The sequence below is a fragment of the Sphaeramia orbicularis genome, chromosome 19 (genome assembly GCF_902148855.1).
Source record: "Sphaeramia orbicularis chromosome 19, fSphaOr1.1, whole genome shotgun sequence".
NCBI classification, from domain to species: Eukaryota; Metazoa; Chordata; class Actinopteri; order Kurtiformes; family Apogonidae; genus Sphaeramia; species Sphaeramia orbicularis.
In genome coordinates, this window is record NC_043975.1 from 37,006,405 (window position 1) to 37,026,268 (window position 19,864).

Sequence of the window (19,864 nt, forward strand, 5' to 3'; positions counted from 1 at the left end):
GATGACGAGGAAAAGGAAAAAGTCATTAATATTAAGAGAATAATTAGTAAGTGTATAATAATATAGACTTGTTATCAATGGCGGAAGGACAGTTTAGTGGTGAGTTACTGATCCGCTGTTCTGGTTCAGAGAAAAACTCGGCCGAGTCGGATCAGGTCCAAACCATCCGACACCCCTGTGACCCAGGTGTGCCCAGGAATGATGCTGTTTATGAACTACCTGCACTTTCCAGCCTGGTCATTCCAGCGTAAGTTATCAGCCAGATATCTTCAAGTCAGTGCAGGTATTGAGACTGTCAGTGCAGGACTAAGTGGAAACTGGTGTGTGTTCCAGTTATGAAGGAGAAACCTGTGAGGGCCACCCACATGGACAAGGAGTCGCCTCTTTTGTTGGAGGCCACATGTATAAGGTACAGCAAAAAACAAAGATCCAGTACTGCTTTTGTAGCAATTTATTTCTCTCCATATTAACATTTCTTAAGCCATTTATCACCATTCACCTATATTATAAAAGCCAGGTGACCTCTGTGCGCGTGTATGTGTAAACACAAAATCCGGAAAGACTTGACTGCTGCAGTTTGGCATACTTATGTATTTTTGGTCAATGAACAGACTAGCGAAAACGGCAAGTTGATCAGACCAATATTTTGGGAGATATTAGTAATTTTGGATTATAATAGTCTTACAATTAGGTTACTGTACTCACAACGCTTTGGCGGTGACTGCTGGACAAATGCGGTACAGCATGCACGAATGCACAGCACAAAAACTATCACATCTAGAACCCGTGGATCCCCACATGTCAACGAGCTAGTTGTAATATAATCCTCTTTATTTTGCGTTTTTTCGGTGAGAATCCGGTATTTTTCTGTACGTAATTCACTGATCATTTGGATGTTCATAAAAAGTCAGAGTAAATTCAAAGGCTATTTATATCAGAAACAGATAAAACTGAAGAATAAGTTACTTTTTCAACAAAATATATCATTAACTGATCATAAACCAAGAGTCTCTATCCACTGTCATTTGTCAAACTCCATGGGTTTTACTGGTGAATCAATGCTGTAGAAGATGATGGTGTCTCCACATTCACTACGGAGCCTCTCAATGTCCAAATGGGTCATATCTGATGACCATGAAAAGATGACAAACTGCATTTTACACCAATTATTTACGTCTATTGATAAGATTAGTGGATCGACAGGTATAACACATTTTAGATCAGTTGCTGGTTTTGGTCGATGGTGGATGTTTGGGTCTGTATGGGTTAAAATGCAAATCCAAACTCAGTATTCATTTTACAGCACAGAGAAAAACCTCTAAACCTCAACAACTAGGCCTGACAACATTGAACTTTTTCTTCTTTGCCTTTTGCAACAGCAATGTTGTAAGTAAATGACCGATGACTGAATAAAACTACATTCCTAAAGCAGTTCTCTTGTTTCTCTCCAGGGCATGTTTTCCAGAGGATGCATGGATGGACATGGTGTGTTTACATGGACATGCGGCTTAAAATATGAGGTATGACACTGTAATCTTTTTCAAAATAAATAAAATACAAGAAGTAAAACAAACTAATTTTGGAAACTGGGAATGGCCATCAAGATCTGGAGATGTTCTGATCCAGTGATTTGGCCATCACAATTTCTCCTTTATCAAAGTGAGAAACTTGGTCTCTCTAACATATCAGCTTTGAGGTTTACATGTTCACTTGCTGTCTAATTTATCCCACCCATTAAAAAGTCCCTTCGTAATGAGTTAAGAGGTTTTTAGGGGAGAATGTACAATGCACTTTTCACAAAATCTGGCAGTGAAAGTGAGTTTGTAATATTCACAGGGAGAATTTGTTTGGAACTCACTCATGGGCCAAGGTTTGTACACCTGGCCAGATGGCAGCTCCTATAAGGGTGAAGTATATTATGGGATCCGGCATGGAACTGGAACCTACAAAAGTGCCACCAGTGTGGTATACAAAGGCCAGTGGTATCAGGGCAAAAGGGAAGGAAAGGTAAGATGTGCACTTTCATCAGTTTATCATGAAATTCTATATTGCTTTTTTAAAAAAAAAACCCAAAAAAACAGGATATCACTTTATTAGGGTGCAGTTTATTATAACCAGGAGAAAACATCTTGGTACAAAGGAGATTGGGTGATGAACAACAGAGAGGGATGGGGAGAGAGACGGTATGTACAGTATAGTCCAGTATTTATTTTGTAAATTATACAGTATTATATGTAAGTTGCCAGTGAAAACCCAAAGGCTATGTTGTGTCCAAACAGCTACCCCTCTGGTAACCTTTACTCAGGTGAGTGGAAGAACAACCAGAGACATGGAGAGGGAACCATGAAGTGGCTGAAGCTTGGACAACAGTACCATGGAACCTGGTATAAAGGTGTTCGGGTATGGAAGCACTCCAGTAAAGACCTGTTTGAACTCCATTTCAACAAAAGTTGGGATGTTGTCTAAAGTGCAATAAAACTAAAATGTATGAATTTTTTCCCAAATTCATTTTAACCTTAATATAAACAACATAAGTACAACAAAAGCAAGCTAGTATTATTACCACAGAACACCTTCAATGTTTTTTTTTGCAAATTTAAACAAATTTAGATTATGATGTCTTCAACACACTCAAAAAAAGTCAGCATTATCTGTATTTTGTTCTTTCTTCTCTTTTTAGAACACTTCTTAGTGATTTTGGGAGCTGCAAACACCAGTTTTTACACTTCTACAGTTGAAATTGTCTGTTGTTGGACAATTTCTGATTCTCCTCTTGAATGAAAGTGAACCATGATCCATCCTTACTTGCAAACACTCAGCCTTTGGTTCAGGCTCCTTTTATATCCAGTCATGATCCTCTCAGTCGTTGCTACTTACTACTTGTGTCTGATTATCCTCCTCATGATGTCCATACATTTTCAACAGGAAGTAGATGTGTACTGCAGGCAGGACAGTCCAGCACACACTGTGACTTTGAAGCAATGATGTTAAAACTGGTAGAAAATTAGGCTTTACATCTGACCCACATGTACAGTTTTACAGTCCTGTCTTTCAGTCCATCTAATACGAATTTGGATCCAGAAAATAGAATGGATTCCTCTCCTCTCCTTTCACATTGGGTAATATAGTTTCAGACTAGTTTCAGACCCCCAGACTAGTTTCAGACCCCCCTCCCAGATACTCCAATTTCCTAATTTCAGTGGTACTGTTGCGGAAAATTGTTACACCATCAAAAGTCATCAAAAGCAAAGGTTATGCAATCAAGTACTAACTCCTATGTGTATCATGTGACTAAAACAGACAGAAAAGAAAACATGGAATGCCTAAAAGCACTGTTTTTGGCAGTGCAATGCCATAGATATTGATGTAAGAATTAAAGTGATTTTGGTTATTATCAAGAAAACATGGAAAATGGCTAGATATCAGCTTGTAATTTAAACTCTTATGAGCTATTTTTGTTGTTATCATTATATTTGTACCTTTAGTTGTACCAGGCATTAACATCAACAAGAAATTGAAGAAAACAAGGGGTGGTCTAATAATTTTTACCGTGACCGTATAATTCTCCTTCAAGGTGTGGGACAAAATGAGCCATGACCCATCCTTGTACAGACCAAACCTTTGGTGGAACCCCTTTTATCCTCTAAAACTTGATAATTGTGAAATCTGGCAGAAGTGTGTTGTATATGTCATGAAGTTTCAGTCATATTTTGGTCTCTTTCCTAACATTTTTTTTTTTTTTACTGTTAGAGGCATCAAAATCTAAGTTTGCTTGTATCTTTGCTAAAATCTTTTCTGTATACAGTTAAATAAAGGCTCAAATAAATCAACACATTGCCGATTATAGTTTTTGTTGCATGTTAGAAAACATCCCAACTTTTCTGCTAAAGAGATTTGTCACACTACAGACTACATTCTGTACACACTGTCTATATTGTATCCTCCTTTGTCTCTAACAGCATGGACGAGGCACACATATGTGGATCCTAAGGCGACAGGATGGATCCCAGTATTCCCAGAGCAACCAGTACACAGGGGACTTTTTCCAGGGTGAGAGACATGGACAAGGAACCTTTCATTATGCAGGTGGTGCAATCTATGAAGGAGAATGGAAGAACAACAAAAAGCATGGGCAGGTAATTCCATTATTACTTTTAGTTTTCACATCCAAGAAGAAAATTGAAACGGAACAAATAATTGCCATGACTTCTTTACAAGTGACTCTAAATTTAATGCAGATTGCTAATTGTTATATTGAACATTATTAATCAAGTTTAATATGTTATGTTTTAGGGAAAATTCACTTTTAACAATGGGAAGGTTTTTCAAGGGGAGTTTGTGGACGATCAGATGATAATTACCAGCCTGAGTGATGACCGAACTCCCATAACTCATGGTAAAAACCTACCATTTTAGCCTTAAAACCTCATGTACTATATTTCATTTTCACTGATGTTTAGCAACCTGTAAAGCACACAAAAACATCACCTAAACCACAACTTAAACATTCACACTCACATACTCATGCACACACCTGCTGTACACAGCTGTCTCGAAAACACTTAATACTAATTTAAGGTGAAGAATTATTTTGTACCCCGCCTTTGCCCCTATGTAGCTGGGATAGGCTCCAAGCGACCCCCGTGACCCTAGTGAGGATAAAGCGCGTTCAGAAAATGAATGAATGAATGAATGAAGTATTTTGGGATTCAATGGGAAAAAAGTAACATTTAAATAACAAGTAAAATGACTAATGTAGAAAAACTACAACTATCTACTATAATCTAACTATAATAAGCGTTACAATTAAAATCTAATAAAATCTGAATATAACATTGCATTTCTCCTACTTAAGATCACACAGAAACATATAGCATTAACTGATAAACCTCAAATATTGCTCTGAAGAAATGTTAAAGGATCATATATAGATAGTTTTATTTGTATTCTGTTACAGAATTCTTACCATTGTCAGGTCCAGGACCAGATGTGGCTCTCAGCACTGAATACCTTCTGGAGAAAATCCCTAAGACAAAACATGATGTTGAACAGAAACAGGCTGGGCATTTCAATACTTTGAACATCTAAGCACTTATTCTTTTGCCCACCTTCATCGTGGTCCTGACACTTCTCTGTCTGGGTGACAGGTGGAGCTCATGGTGCTGAGACACAACACAGAGCTGAGGTCCATCTACAGCTTCTACAGCCGACTGGGTCACACACAGTCCCCAGACAACGTCTTCCTGCTGTCCCACCTGCAACTCTGGCGGCTGCTCAGAGACTGCAACGTCCACCATCACGGTGTCACGCTGACACAAATCAACCTGTTTATTAGAGGTGAGGAATTTACTTTTATGATATCAGAAATAGGACCAGTGGCCCTGTAGCTCAGCTCATGTTCTATCAAGAATCAATAACAAGTTGAATTTATGAGGTTGTCAGAAGTGGGTAGTACTTTCACTTGAGGATAATGCAACAAAGTAAATAAAAGTCAATATATGACTTCTTATCAGTGCTCAGTTGTAACAAAATTTATATCTCTGACCATTTCCATGTTTTAAACCATCAAAATATAGACCATTATAAGTAAAGGTAAATTTTTAATATTTCAAAAAATGTGTCAAAAATCCAAATTTCTCAAAACTGTGGGCAAACTTTGTAGACATTTCCTAAGGAAGCTACATAAAAAATGTTTTGAAATGAATTCGACCAGTAGTTTCGTCGGAGATGTTTGAAGAAATTGCTAACAAAAACAATGCCGGACACAACACCTTCACAATAGCTCATGGCCTATCAACTGCTGAGATAAAAGCATACTATATCTTTTGATAATTGTCCTGAAGGTTTTTTCTTTCTGTGTTTTTCAGAGGATGCCAGTTCAACAGAGGTCCACTCCCCTTTTAGCACCATGCTGTTTCGCAGACTCCTCAGCTGCCTTGTGGTCGTGTCTTATCACATTTACCATAGAGACATGGAGTAAGAACCAGCACTGACTCATATCGCTGAAAGACCCTGTTCACACCCTTGTTAACATGCTTTTTTTGTGATTCAACTCATGAGGCCACCTCTGAGATCAGCTCACACCTGACATTATAAAACATCTTGGGTGTCAGATCTCATTTTCTCCTCTGTATCCTGATAGAGAAGTTCATCTACAGCAGGGATGTCAAACATACAGTCTGCCAAAGGTTCCTATCTGGCCCACAGGATGAATTTGCAAAGTGCAAAATATTACACTGAAGATATTAACAGTCAAGGGTGTCAAAGTCATTTTAGTTCCAAACTCCAAAATTTTTCCCAGTATTCTGCATGTTATTAAATGTTTAATGCATTTGTAGATCCACTGTGATCTGTAAGTTGTAATGCACATGTAAATAATAAGTTGTGGCATAGTATTGTTAATATTGCACTTATTTTCAGGTTTTTCACATTTTTTGTGAAAGGATAATGTGTGCATTTTCAGTATTTTTTTTTTTTCACTTAAATTTTCTACACATATATTTAACAAAAAAAAACCAAACAAACAAACCAACGTTGCTTGCGTACATTACACACATTTCATTACATTCGCATTATCCAGTCTTTCCACCATTCTGACCTCTGTAAACAGTCCTTTTATTACACTTTTTGTCCATTTGAGTTTCCTGTAGTCGCAGTCTATGAGTCACCCTTTCCATTATATATATTCCTTCAATAATTGTGATCCACTGGTCCTGTGGTGGTGGTTCTGTCCTTCCCCACTTCCTTATAATAACTTTTTTGCAAGCCACTAAAAGTACTTTAACCAAGTATATGTCGTTTCCCACTACATTTCCATCAGATAAGTTACACAAATACATCACAGTAAATTGGAATCTCATACCCCATTATTTGTTGTAGTACTCCACACCATTTCCCAAAACCCAATTATTTTATCACATTCACATATCACATTTTCAGAAAAACACGTGTGTGATCTTCACATTCCCACCAACATTTCTGCTGTCTAACTGCTTACTTTTCTTCTTAGGTGTAATAAAGAAATGCACCACATTTTTCCAGGAGAACTCCCTCCAGATCCGCAAACTAGAAACCTTTTCAGTATTTTATTGTACTTTTTTGTTCTAAAACATAGAGAAAGGTTTGGAGTTGTCATTATTTCTAGGTTATGCTGCTATTATTTTACTGCAGCCGCTCACTGGAGATCAAACTGAGCTGTTCACGGCCCTGAACTGAAATGCCTTTGACACCCCTAATCTATTGCATCATACATGGCATCTTTTATCAGATAAAGTCAAATATTACAATGTATTTATTACCTTTATGACTGAATCTTCAAGCTCTTAAATTTCTACCCTATTATGCAAACGTCATTTAAATATGTTAAGGCAGCACAACTTACACAGTGTGAAACATGAGTTACACATATTTGTTGCTTTTTAAAATATTTTCAAACCTCTTTAAAACACACTAATAAGACGTTAATACTGCGCTACACAGAGGATGGGAGTTTAGCAGGAGGTCCTTCAGTCCAACCTAGGATGTAGTCGTACTCAAACCACTAAAAAGAACACGGACACACCTCTCCCAGACCCCCTCCCAGTATGTCCTGACTGATCAGATACATGTTACTGTCAGGTCTGACCAGGGCCTATCTGTCATATTTTTCACATAATGACACAAAATTTTTAATCTAGGATAGGTTTTGAATTGTCTTGTTTACCTGTTTAATTATTATACAAACTCAATCCAGTTTTTTTACTAAAAAGTTACTAGAGTGCACATGTGTACAGGGTGGGGAAGCAAAATTTACAATTTTTGAGGCAGGGATTGAAAGACAGTGTATGACCAATTAGTTTATTGAAAGTCATGAGAATTTATTTGCCACAAGAAAATGTACATAATAGAAAATGTTTTTATTCTATGTGTCCTCCTTCTTTCTCAATAACTGCCTTCACACGCTTCCTGAAACTTGCGCAAGTGTTCCTCAAATATTCGGGTGACAACTTCTCCCATTCTTCTTTAATAGTATCTTCCAGACTTTCTCGTAATAGTTTTGCTCATAGTCATTCTCTTCTTTACATTATAAACAGTCTTTATGGACACTCCAACTATTTTTGAAATCTCCTTTGGTGTGACGAGTGCATTCAGCAAATCACACACTCTTTGACGTTTGCTTTCCTGATTACTCATATGGGCAAAAGTTTCTGAAAAGGTATGGATAATAGTGTTAGGTATGATTATGACATCAATATATGTTTGGTTTCAAAACAATTGACGTAGTACCTGCTGAGAATAAACAACTAAATGTTCATTGTAAATTTTGCTTCCCCACCCTGTATTTCAGGAAGCAATAACACACAAAATGACTGAACTGATTTTGAGGAACACTAATTTTTTTTTTTGGTCTTTGTTAAACACAGATCATCAGATGAACCTATTCTGGCAGCCTGCTTCTCCAAACTGATGACAGACTGCATCCTTCCTAATGCCATGAATGTAAAAGGTGGTAACAATATTGACTGATGCACTGTTAACCCTCTCATGCCCACATAAATGTTTTTTAGATTATGTTATTGCTCAATCCAACATGGCTGACAGTCGTCCATACACAAAATATTTCAGGCATATAAAAGCTTTTTCCTGTCTGCTATAAAAATACATGTTTGCTAACCTACGAAGATATGATGCACATTATTGTCAGCTCTATTTTTATGCCTTTTTTGTACGCAGAAGAAAAACAAAATTGATTATAGTTTTTGCACAATTTTGAATAGAAACAATGCAAAACCTATGAATCCATTCTGTTAGCGTTTAACAGTAGCTGTGTCCACTCAGGTTTTCTGTTCAGGCACTCAGACAGCACTTTGGAGGCTCTGAAATACATGGAGAAGAGTTGGGAGATCTACCAGGCTTACAGTAGGGTCAACGCAGCCCCTCGAGATGACAAAACCATGACCTGCCGACACCTGCTGTGGATGTTCAAGGTGCAGGACACACAGAGAGTAGAAATGAGCCGCCACTATTTGATTTCTCCTACTTTCACATTTCTACATGTGTTGACATCCACATATTGTAATTCTGGTTCATTTACTGTAACCTGCCAGGATCTCCATCTGTTTGACAATAATCTGACCGCAGCGAGGTTACTGGAGATCATCACTGCAGAGAGCCACGACCCCAGCAACCAGTCCTCTTCCCTGGATCTAGAGGTCTGCTTTCTGCTAGAACAGTGTTTACATTCAGTTCTTTCTATCCTCTGTCATTCCTCATCCCTTAAACAAATATCTGCTTTTGCTGCAGATTACATTCCTGGAGTTTTTTGAGGCTCTTCTGGGCTGTGCTGAGGTAAAGTGCCAAGATGATGTTCATTCCCCAACTAAAGACAGTCTGGAAACAGAGGCCGTCGAGAAAACTCTACCGACTTTAAAAAGCCCCTCACAAACGGTAAGAACTATTCAAACCTGTAAAAATATTTGGACTAATAACAATTTGCTACCGTTGTTACATCAGAACGGCTTTGAGTTGTTTTTTTTTTTTTTTTTAATTAGGTAACGGCTTCAGCGGACACACCAAGGTTATCAACTACTTACCATACTGACAGTGGTCATCTTGAGGTTGTGGACAATGAGGCTCAGCCTTCTGGTTAGTTTTGTTGGTGGTTTTTTTTGCTGATGTGTGTTTATGTGAGCAGCCTTTACAAAATTGTGTCGCCAACTGACAGAGAAATACATAAGAATGCAATATGTGAATTTTGGATATACTTGTACTTTACCAAAGTATTTATAACATTATATAACAAAGATTTTATATTAGTTTATACTTCTATTGCATAAATTTCAGAGTTTTTTTTTACTCCACTACTTTGACAGCTACAATTCCTTGTAATTTTATGCATAGAGAAGCAAACGATATACTTACATCCTATAATAATAGAACACCTTTAGAAGAGCTAGTGTGCACAATGAGCTCTACGTTTACTTTTCCATTTAGCTGAAAATGCTATTTGTGTAACATTCCAAATTTAGGACTTTTACTTGTAATTGACTGTGGTTCTGAGGGTTCCTTTTCACTCCACTGGTCTGTTTATCTCAGATGCTGCGTTCAGGGTTTTCTTGGTGGATTAGTCAGTAAAAAACTAGGGTATATTTTTGAACTGCAAAAATCTGGGAAACTGGAGATTTAGATGTTACGTAGCCAATGTTCAGAAAACCATAGCATACATTAAATCTATTAAATTACATTGAAATGTACCACAGCATACAGAAGGCAGAAATGATATTCAATATTTACAGATTTGAAATAGTATTTATTAAAAAGATCATGTCTTTATTTTGTCGATCAGGAACATGTGATCATTAATATTTTTGACTTGCTACTAATTTTCCTGCTAACATTTAGCAGGAAACATCTAACATGTAGTGAAACATACTGTGCATGTTGGTCAGATCATGAAGAGGATGAAGATGGTGTAAAAACCAGAGGTGAGACCAAAAAGGGCCAAGGGGAGCTCCGCACGAAGAAGATCTATCAGTTCTTCAACTTTTTTTTTGCTGCATTTGACCATCACCAGTTAGTCAACAGAAACATGAATGAAGACAAGCTCTGCCAAGAGGCTCACAGACACACTTCTGTGGCTAAAGCCCAACAAAAAGCCCGGTAGGTCACTCTATGCACTAACACTCGACCCTATTCATCACTAACTTTAGAATTCTAATTTAATTTCCAGAACAGTAGGAACAAGCAACAATTGTGCAACTGACAGATGTACAAAAAAAGAGGTTTTCACCAACCAACTTAATTGACTTTGTGAATTAATATGTTGATACCTATAGTACAACATTTATGGAACGCACAAGCAACATACCTCTGTAACATTCAACAATTTGCAGGTTAAGTATGGTTTGGAGTCATAGAGCTTTACCGAAATTGAGGTTTGTAAATAAATGCAATTGAAATACTTGACCACCAGAGGGCAGAAATCCTTTCCCACCAGCAGAGTAGAACCTCTCAAATATTCATTAATGTGGAATTTCACATTGTTGTGTAATTATGTAAGACTGCAGGATGTGTTGTTGTTACAGGTGAACAGAGCGTATGGAAACTGACCAGATACTACAGATGAACACAGAAGCTGTAGAGGAACCTCATAAACATGTCTGTAATTTAACTGTACATGGTAAAAGAACCAAAATGCATAGTATAAAGTGATGAAAAGGTCATGTCTGTTTTTTGTTTTTTACTGATAATTGGTCCATGCTTATAAATAAAGAGTACCTGCTAATTCTTTGTTGTAATCAAAACTTTAATTATAATTCCTTGTAAAAGAAAATTTTTCAGCAGTCTAAAGATGTTAACAGCAAGGATATACTTTTTTTGTTTACTAGTTAAAGTAATAAAATCTAAAATATTTTCTTTTAAAGACAAACTTGTCGCTACAGTTTAGGAGGGGTGAAGACCATCAGGTCACTCGGACAAACAGACTGGCGTATCCGGTCCTTCACATCTGGGGTGAAGAGAAGCAGAGCAGATTCTGCCGTCTGGACCTGAAAAAATGACAAGTATTACAACCCTATTCCACAATAATATGCAGTATTAAATGGACAAATATGAGTGGATTTGTAAAAATAAAAAAAGAAAATGTAGTGATAGAAAAAAGCAAGAAGTTTAACCTGTGGTGACTGAGGAGTGAACAGTGCTGGGACCGTGGGTGGTGCTGGGGTGAGGGTGACAATAATGAGTAAAAAAACCCCACAAGAACAAAAAAAAACCAAACAGCATAATTTAAGTTTAACAAAACTTGTAAAATCCGTTTGAGATACACTAATGTCAAGAAAAGCTCATTGTGCTTCTAATCGTAGAACCAGTAAACTACATCATCTCTAGAAGTTGCAGTGGACAGGTCTGATAACTGGGGCATGATGATATATTGAAGTGTGGTTTATTACGTTTGTGCTCACTTCAACCAAAGGCCGCCCTGAATCCCACTTGTTAAGATGCACAAAAGGGGACGACCAATGACCTTGTTCAATTATTTATAATCTTGGAGACCAATAACAATACTTCTAACAAAGATACTGTATTTTAGAGTCTGAATTTACAGTAACACAACATTGTTAAAATTCCATTAATCATATGTTTAATTACAAGACAACTCTTCAACAGTACCTATATATAAATCCACAGTATGTAGCATTTCTAGATTAAAATTGAAAGGTGGCCAAACTTATGTTAATTTCTTGAATTGTGTATTTGCATTATATCAAACATTTCCAATGAGGTTTATCCGTCACTTAATTGGAACTGTACATTTCAGCAGAAGGCAATACATACTGTGTGTTTAAGTGAAAGTTCATGAATAAACAAAAATAGTTCTAATGTTTTATACAATTAAAAACAGATAAAATGAGTAAATCTGAAATTTGAGTCTTAATTAGTAATCGAAATTCAACAGCACCAATATGGGGACTATAGACAATATGAAGATAACAGATCCTATAATCGATCAGGCTGATTATTAGTCGACCCCTCATGTTCACAGTGTGTGTGTGTGTGTGTGTGTGTCAGTCATACCTGGTTCCTGCTGGGTATGGAGACCCTCACATTGACCTGCGGGATTCTCCATTTCTACATCCACTTCCATAGGTGATGGTGACTCTATGGCAACCATCTCCCTTGGTGACAAGCTGCATCTCTGTGAAGGCTGAAAGTATCGCTCAAAATCCAAGGCAGGCATGCCCTGGAAACAAAATACAAGGAGTTGATATTAATTGCTACACAAATGTTAGTACTGAGAATACAGAGCATCTTATAATGAAATCCTTCAGTGTATATGCAGAACTGAGGAATGACAAGTGTGTACCTCGTTCACTGAGCAGTCTGGAGTATTTCCAGTGGAATCTGGGACCGTCATGAGGCCTTGTACAGCAGGAGAAGAGAGCTGAGACTGGTGTGGAGTTCCACAGGGTGATAAGGTGAAACTCATGGCTGCTGAAGGGGCAGGAGGGGGTGATTTACACGGAGACAGAGGCAGGACAGCGTTGTTATCTTCAGCTGGTTTGTTTGTGTCTTCAGCTACAGCAGCGGATGGAAGTGATTGTTCGAGGGCTGGTAAACTCATTTCATGGACAGATGTGTCCTGAGTGGAGATGGTTTCTGTGTTGTCTTCTTTGACCGGTGAGAAATGAAGAGAGACATTTCCAGTGTCACTTCTGCTCCCGGGCAGATGAGGAGCACCAGGTTGAGACGGCGTTGCCTGTGCTGGGGTTTTGTTGAGGGTACGACAGAGGTGGGCTGGTGTTAATGTGGGCTGAGCGGGAGAGGCGTTTGTCTGAAGAACAGGGGTTTGAGCCAATGCAAGGGATCGCCGAGTCACTCTCCTAGGAGTGATGTGGTTTGATGGAGATGGCTGAGGCAGCACAGCAGCACTGAGACGACTGGACCTCCTCACTGAACCTGCAGAGACATTGGTACAGACCACTAAATCCAAATCCTCCATAAGTCTTTAATTTTATACCCTAAGAATGCCCATTTCACATCCTGACGTCTCCTCTTGAGGATATGAAGTTAAATCCTTTGATGATGTTCTTACTGTGACTACAGAACAATACTTAAAGCAGACATTGACTTGTGGCTTTTTACAGTACGATTCTGTTTTTCTCACTTATTATCTTACACAAGATAGCAGCTTACTAGCCTTTAATCTGCTAAATGCGTTGTTCTAGATTCAGATTTCATTTAACTTGCACTTACTGACATTAGATCAAAGTAATGTGAATGGAAAGTATTTTAAAAATACTTCTACAAGTTGCTATTCTTTGGATGAGAAACAACACCCTTACACACCCCACTTTCACAAACGAGTTAGGTTTATGCTGATAAATTCTGACCTTCAGAGTTTTGTAATACTCATTGTTGATCTTCTTTTATAGATTTATTATATTACCCATTTTTTGTTGCCAAAAACACATTTAAAAGCAAGGGTGACTGTAATTTCATACATTTTTTGAGGTAATTCATTATCACATTGTAGAGTAACAGGGCTCAAAATTAACTTTTTACCTAGGAGCACTGTGCTCCTAACCCTAAAAAGTTAGGAGCACAGGCTAAAATCTAGGCGCACCACTATTTTATAAAAAATTTGGAGAACAAGCAAAACTCTTGGCCATACCAAGTAATATTCCTATATGTATTTAAGCAATGTTAACAACCTAGAATAAAGTATTTGAATAGAGTATGAAAGAATAAACTTACATTGACACAGGTGCAAAACAATTGTCAATGTGTGGTATATACTTTAGTTGGTTCTTGGAGAAGAAAGACGAATCACACCATTATTTGCAACAACCAACTTTTTTATTTCATGGCCTAAAGGCCCTTAGTCACTGTGGTCTACACCACGCCTGAAGTCAAGTCTCCTTGACCTGGTGCCAGAGTGTAGGTACTTCCTGACCGCTGGCAGTGCATCGAAGTCATGCAGTGTTGGACCATCCGCAGAGATGCGCACGCGAGGGGGCGGGGACTAGATTTTCCGCTTCAGTCAGCGGGGCGTGGAGCTTGTTTATTTTCAGCTGACGAGTTACTTCTGCAGCCATTATTCTAGGCGCACGTATTAATTTTCGCTCATTTTTTTATTGGCGCACCGTGCGATTGTAATCTCAAAAACAGTCGCACTACCGAAATTCTCAGGCGCATGCGACTGTAATTCAGTCGCAGTCACGAGCCCTGAGTAAAGACATTTTATTAATATTAGACCTCAAAGCAATGAAGAAAAAAAACCAAAAACAAAACAGAAGTTTAGATCTATAAAATGCTGAAAGGACAAGCTGTAAGAAATCAAATGACTAAGTTCTCCCCCAGACCATTTTTCCTCACCTGGTGTCTTGGCTGGGCTCTTGACCTGGAAGAAGCCTTCACTGAAGACCACGGTATCCAGACTCTGGGCCTCTGGTTGGGGTTCTTGGGAGCTCAGGCTTGGCTCTTCAGTGGTACCATCGGCCTTGGCTGCTTTCTCCGACTCAGCGGCCTGCTGTTTGGCCTTCATGGCAGCTTTCACTGCAGCAAGGCGAGACCTGGCTGCTGCTTTGTTTCCTGTTGGCTTAACAGGTGCAGCTGATGGTTTCTGTTGGAAGAACCAAAAAGGCAGGTGCTTTCTTAAGATGGTTTCACGGAAATGTGCACTGGAGCTCCTAACCTCAAATTAATGCTTTCACATACATAGTCAAATATGTTCCTTTGTTGAAAAAAAAAATGCATGAAGTAACAGTTTTAATCAGATTAAGTTTCCATAAGGAAAATACATAAAGAGTGTTCACCTTAACTACTTTCTTCTGCCGTGGTGGTGGCTTCTGTTCCTCCACCCAGCCTTGAGCTTCAGCCTCTTTGAGGGCACCAAACTTCTTGTTAACATCCTCTACCTGGAAGATGGAAAAATGAGAGCAAAAACATGCCTCATTCTTCTTTCAGTAACTATTGTTCTTTTACTATTCTGAATGAAAATGTTTCCTGTTTTGCATGAGATGCAGACCTGGAAATAAACCATGTCCCAGAATCCCTGCAGGTCTGTGCAGGTGGTGACCTTCTCCCCTCTGCTGAACTCGCAGTCGTCCACCAGACCACTGAACTGGTTAAAACGTTCTTTCATCAGCAGCCTTGCCTGGCCAACTGCTGTGCGCATACGGTCTCTCACTAAACACACAGAGTTAGACAAGCAGGAATTACAGCTGCTGCCAAATAACATCACTGTCACTGTTATATGTCATTATGTCACTCTGGTGGTAATAAAATGTCAACACTCACTCTCTTCTGGGATGGACTCATCTTCCACTTTAGACTCCCACTGCATACATAGGCTTGTGAGTCTGTCTGTCTCATTAGTGATTTGTGATCTAATATACAGAAAATAAACATTAAAAAACTTTGATAAATAAATGAGTCATTTCAATCTTTCATCATTGTAGTACTTGTTCATAAAGAGCTAAAAATATTCAACCATTTATAGTAGATGAATTATGGGTTAGGTTTTGTAAATTAATTCTTTTATTAAATAAATACTTCGAAGTATATAAAAACATAGACCACCTGAAGTATGGTACATCATGCTTTGATTCCAGGGGGCTATCTGGAGGCGGGGCACCCATTGTGGGGGATGTATGCTGAGGAGAGCGGCAAGGGGATTTTGGGGGAGAGGGTTTGCTTGGCTCATCTTGCGGTTCATCATTGAAAACAGGAGCAGGTGGAAGATTAAAGCTGGGGCTGTGTAGAGAGAGTCATAGCATGTAATTAAACAAATAATTTTAGAATGTCAGAAAAAGGTCTCCAGCAGCTGTTTAACATCATTATAAAAGTTTCTCACCACTAAATTAAAGAAAAAAAAAACAAAAAAAACAACTCAGACTGACCTTGGTGTCAGAAACGCATCAGCTGAACGAGGGGTAAGAGGATCGAACTTGAAGGATGACAAACCAGTGGGAGCGTGGAAGACAAAACCCTCAGGGGCAAATGAAGATAAAGAAGATGAAACTTCAACAGGATCCTTGTCAAGACCAGAGTCTGCCACAGCCTGGTCCACTGCCACATTCTCCTCCTCAGAACAGGATGTTGGGCCAGCAGGATAAGGCTTCTGTTCCAGCTCATGCATCTCAGACTCTAGCACCGGCTTCTACACAGTTTAGAAAAAAACAAACAAAAAACACTTGAATAACAAGTTACAGTGAAAACAATGTTTTATAGGCTTTGTGTGAAACTTACAGGAATACTCTGACGGTCAGCAGGTTTCGCAGTATTTCTGATCTTTCCTGTATGTTGACGACGAGATGCAAAAAAAACATGAAAACTTGTTAACCCAGGACTACTTGAAGACAATAAGTTTGTGCATAGAGTTCTTGGCAAGGAAAGGCAAGTTTATTTATATAGCACATTTCATGTACAGGACAATTCAAAGTGCTTTACATAAAACATTAAAAGCATTACAGCAGGGAAGCAATAAAAAGTATAGGCATGAGAAAAAAAGACCAAAAAAAAAAAAAAAAAAAAGAAAATAGATAAAACAGATAAAAACTTAAAGCTTAATAGGATGATACCTTTACAGTTCCTTTCTCTATCAGAAGAGGGGGCCACTGGGTTGACAAATGCTCTGCTCCTTGTGGTTCGTACATCTGAGAGAAAGGTTGCAAACAAAAAGTGTATTATTTCTGTTTGGAAGAGGACTGTGTCTTTTCATGTTTATCTTACCCTGATTATCAAAAAGCTGCTTAAGCTATGGTCTTGTGTCAGTACCTACCGGCACACTTGTCTTTAGGGTTGTCTTTCACTGCAGGAACTGCTGTAACAGGAGGCCTGTTGGCTGATCTGGTCGACAAAGCTCGTACAACAGGCTCCACTACAGCAGGATGGCATAACACAGAGACACAGATTGAGATGCAAATAAGGAAACACAATAGCAAAAAACACACATGATAGTGGGTATGGAGGTCCATTTATGTGTGATGATTTTTTCTTCATTACCTGCGAAGACTTTGTTCTTGGGCAAAGCGATCACGGACGCTGCTTTGGGAGGAGCTCCACGGCTCCTAGCTGACCTTTCTACTGCAGGCTGAACTATATATAAAAAGAGAGTAAAGTGCAAATTCAGATCTAAAACACTGCAGGTGATCATGTCATAAAATTGGTGGACAATGAATAAAAAAAATTTAAAAATTACCTTTCTTTGGCACAATACTGGAATCATGCATTTTCAAAGGCTGTAGATATTTGAGGAAAAATGCAACAAGTATGTATATTAGGTTTCAATTTTGAAAATTTAAGTAGTTATAACAATGTTTGGGATACACGTTTAAGAAAATCAGACCTTCTGCACCTGTTGCTGTCTCATTGAACGGGTCACTCTGCTACTCTGGGATGATACTGTGTTTACTTTTGTCTGATGGAAAGAAAAGCACAATTTTAAACTTAATTAATTTAACTATATTTCTCATTACATTGAGGTAATGAAAGACTGGGTTACTGAGTAAAAGAGCTGTGTGTATATTACTTAAGTGTAAGAAATAAACAAACCTGGACAGTAAAAAAAAGAACTGGTGAATTCTTTGTGCCAATAATGGAAACAGTTGACATTAGTATCTATAAATGCTTCTTATTTTCCTAACGTTTAAAATAGCACAATTTCTAGGGGGTCAAATAAAAATTGCCCAAGCAAGAGAAAACAAAAACATTAAACACTGATGATACAGCTAAAGAGAACAAAGAATAAAGAGTATAAAGAAAAAATGAAGCCTTGTTACTGCCCACCTCCTTGGCTCTGGTTGAAGCCACTGGGACCATAGGCAAAGGGGCAATGGTAAGCACATCCTTGGGATGATACAGGCCTGTCTTAAATACCCCTTTACGCTCCTTTTCTCTTTTTTGCTTCTCCTTCTCCAGAGTTTTACGCTCTTTCCAGCGCTCAAGTTGCTTCATCCTTTCTTCTACAGCCGCATCTGTGTATAAATAAGCAGCAAGTCAGTGTAGTGATTTTCTGAACAAATGGTTCCAGACTATTTTTGCCTTTATTTAGACTGAGGAGAAATGCTACTTTACTTTTGGTAGTTTTTGCAGTGTTTACTGTCTTTTCCTGAATGACAGACATGTTGCCCATTGCAATGGAGGCATCCAGAGAAGACATTTCCAGCTCAGCAAGCTTGTCGAGCTGCCTGCGGGTGTTAACGGCCCGTTCTCGGTTCTCTTTCTGGGACTGAGACCTCCTACGGGACATTTTGACCCTCAGCATTGACACACTGTTGTCCCGCTGGCGCAGGTGGGAAAATCGAGACTCCATGTTCAGAAACTGGAAAAGTGTTAAAAATAATAAGTAGTTAGAAGTATGATATTACTGTCATTACAGGTAGGGTACTTAAATAATATGTAGTATGCAACTATAGTATTTGCAAACTGTAGAGGACGTGAGAAACTAATGCTTAAATAAAAGTGATTTTACATTAAGAGGGAAGTAACAGGTAGAAAACGGGACACACCGTCAATATTTTGATTAATGTAAAATAATTTACTCTATGTAAATATCGTTCTGCAAAGGCACTAAACTAGACACGTACAAGACTGACTTAGCGAAGTGAAAAATCGGTAAATGATTTGGATACATTACACCCACCTTAGCTAACGTCAACCCTGAAATCACGAACCAAGTAAAATTAGCAAACAAATACCCGAATTAGCTGTAAATATAGGCCATATATAGTGACGTATTCTGGGAAAACTATATACCTTATTTACCTTGTTTTCACTCCAAAAGCTAGAATAAACAAACTTCTAGGTCTTTTTCCTCTTCTTCCCTTCCAGTAAAAACACTTACTGCACAACGGACGGACTAAAAACACAACAATCATGGCGGGCGAGGTTTTGAAATTTGCCCAAATGAGCTCTGATTGGCCTGGAGTCAGACTGAAGAGATGAGCGGTGATTGGCTGTTCTTCTTCTTCTTCCTCTTGTTCAGACATTTTGAAATCACACCTTTTGCAGTCATTGTTGCCCTCTAGTGGTGAAGGGTAGGCTGTTCATTATTTTGTTACTGTAAATAAAAAAAACTCAAATTGATGTACACAGTAGGTGTAAAGACATAGAATAATAAATTGAGGTTCACCTTTTCAGTTCCTTTCTGTAGTTGATGCACTTTATTTTAGTTCATTGAGAATCTGCACTTCATTCTTCCATGTACTACCCTTCAGTTATTACTCATTCATATCTACTTTTCACATGCATGACTGAGATTTTAGATTCTTGTTTTTTTTTTTTCTCTCATTTCTATCTGTCTGCTGTGAGTGCACTTTGTACTCTGCATTCTGGTCTGTACTGTTCTGCTGTTGCAAAATGCAATTTTCCCCGTTGTGAGACA

At 38.4% G+C, this 19,864-nt stretch overlaps 2 protein-coding genes across 2 annotated transcripts; one reads left to right on the top strand and one right to left on the bottom strand.

Moving 5' to 3' along the window:
• Positions 1 to 77: 77 nt before the first annotated feature.
• rsph10b (radial spoke head 10 homolog B) lies at positions 78 to 9,629 on the top strand. Its single transcript, XM_030163265.1, has 16 exons — positions 78 to 247; positions 334 to 409; positions 1,452 to 1,520; positions 1,837 to 2,007; positions 2,098 to 2,183; positions 2,280 to 2,400; positions 3,960 to 4,136; positions 4,294 to 4,396; positions 4,958 to 5,058; positions 5,148 to 5,337; positions 5,868 to 5,976; positions 8,403 to 8,485; positions 8,818 to 8,966; positions 9,087 to 9,191; positions 9,283 to 9,426; positions 9,531 to 9,629. The coding sequence occupies exons 1-16, from the start codon at positions 78 to 80 to the stop codon at positions 9,627 to 9,629; spliced, it is 1,953 nt and encodes a 650-aa protein (XP_030019125.1).
• A 1,761-nt stretch (positions 9,630 to 11,390) lies between these two features.
• On the bottom strand, positions 11,391 to 19,371 carry dlgap5 (discs, large (Drosophila) homolog-associated protein 5). The gene is made up of 19 exons (XM_030163654.1): positions 19,246 to 19,371; positions 18,556 to 18,802; positions 18,268 to 18,455; positions 17,828 to 17,899; positions 17,681 to 17,720; positions 17,485 to 17,577; positions 17,261 to 17,359; positions 17,061 to 17,135; positions 16,729 to 16,775; positions 16,380 to 16,639; positions 16,060 to 16,233; positions 15,778 to 15,866; positions 15,506 to 15,666; positions 15,294 to 15,395; positions 14,854 to 15,100; positions 12,842 to 13,434; positions 12,553 to 12,718; positions 11,652 to 11,695; positions 11,391 to 11,525 (listed from the first exon to the last, which is right to left on the bottom strand). Exons 2-19 carry the CDS (start codon positions 18,791 to 18,793, stop codon positions 11,415 to 11,417), a joined length of 2,799 nt encoding a protein of 932 aa, XP_030019514.1. The 5' UTR covers positions 18,794 to 18,802; positions 19,246 to 19,371; the 3' UTR covers positions 11,391 to 11,414.
• Between the last annotated feature and the right edge of the window lie 493 nt (positions 19,372 to 19,864).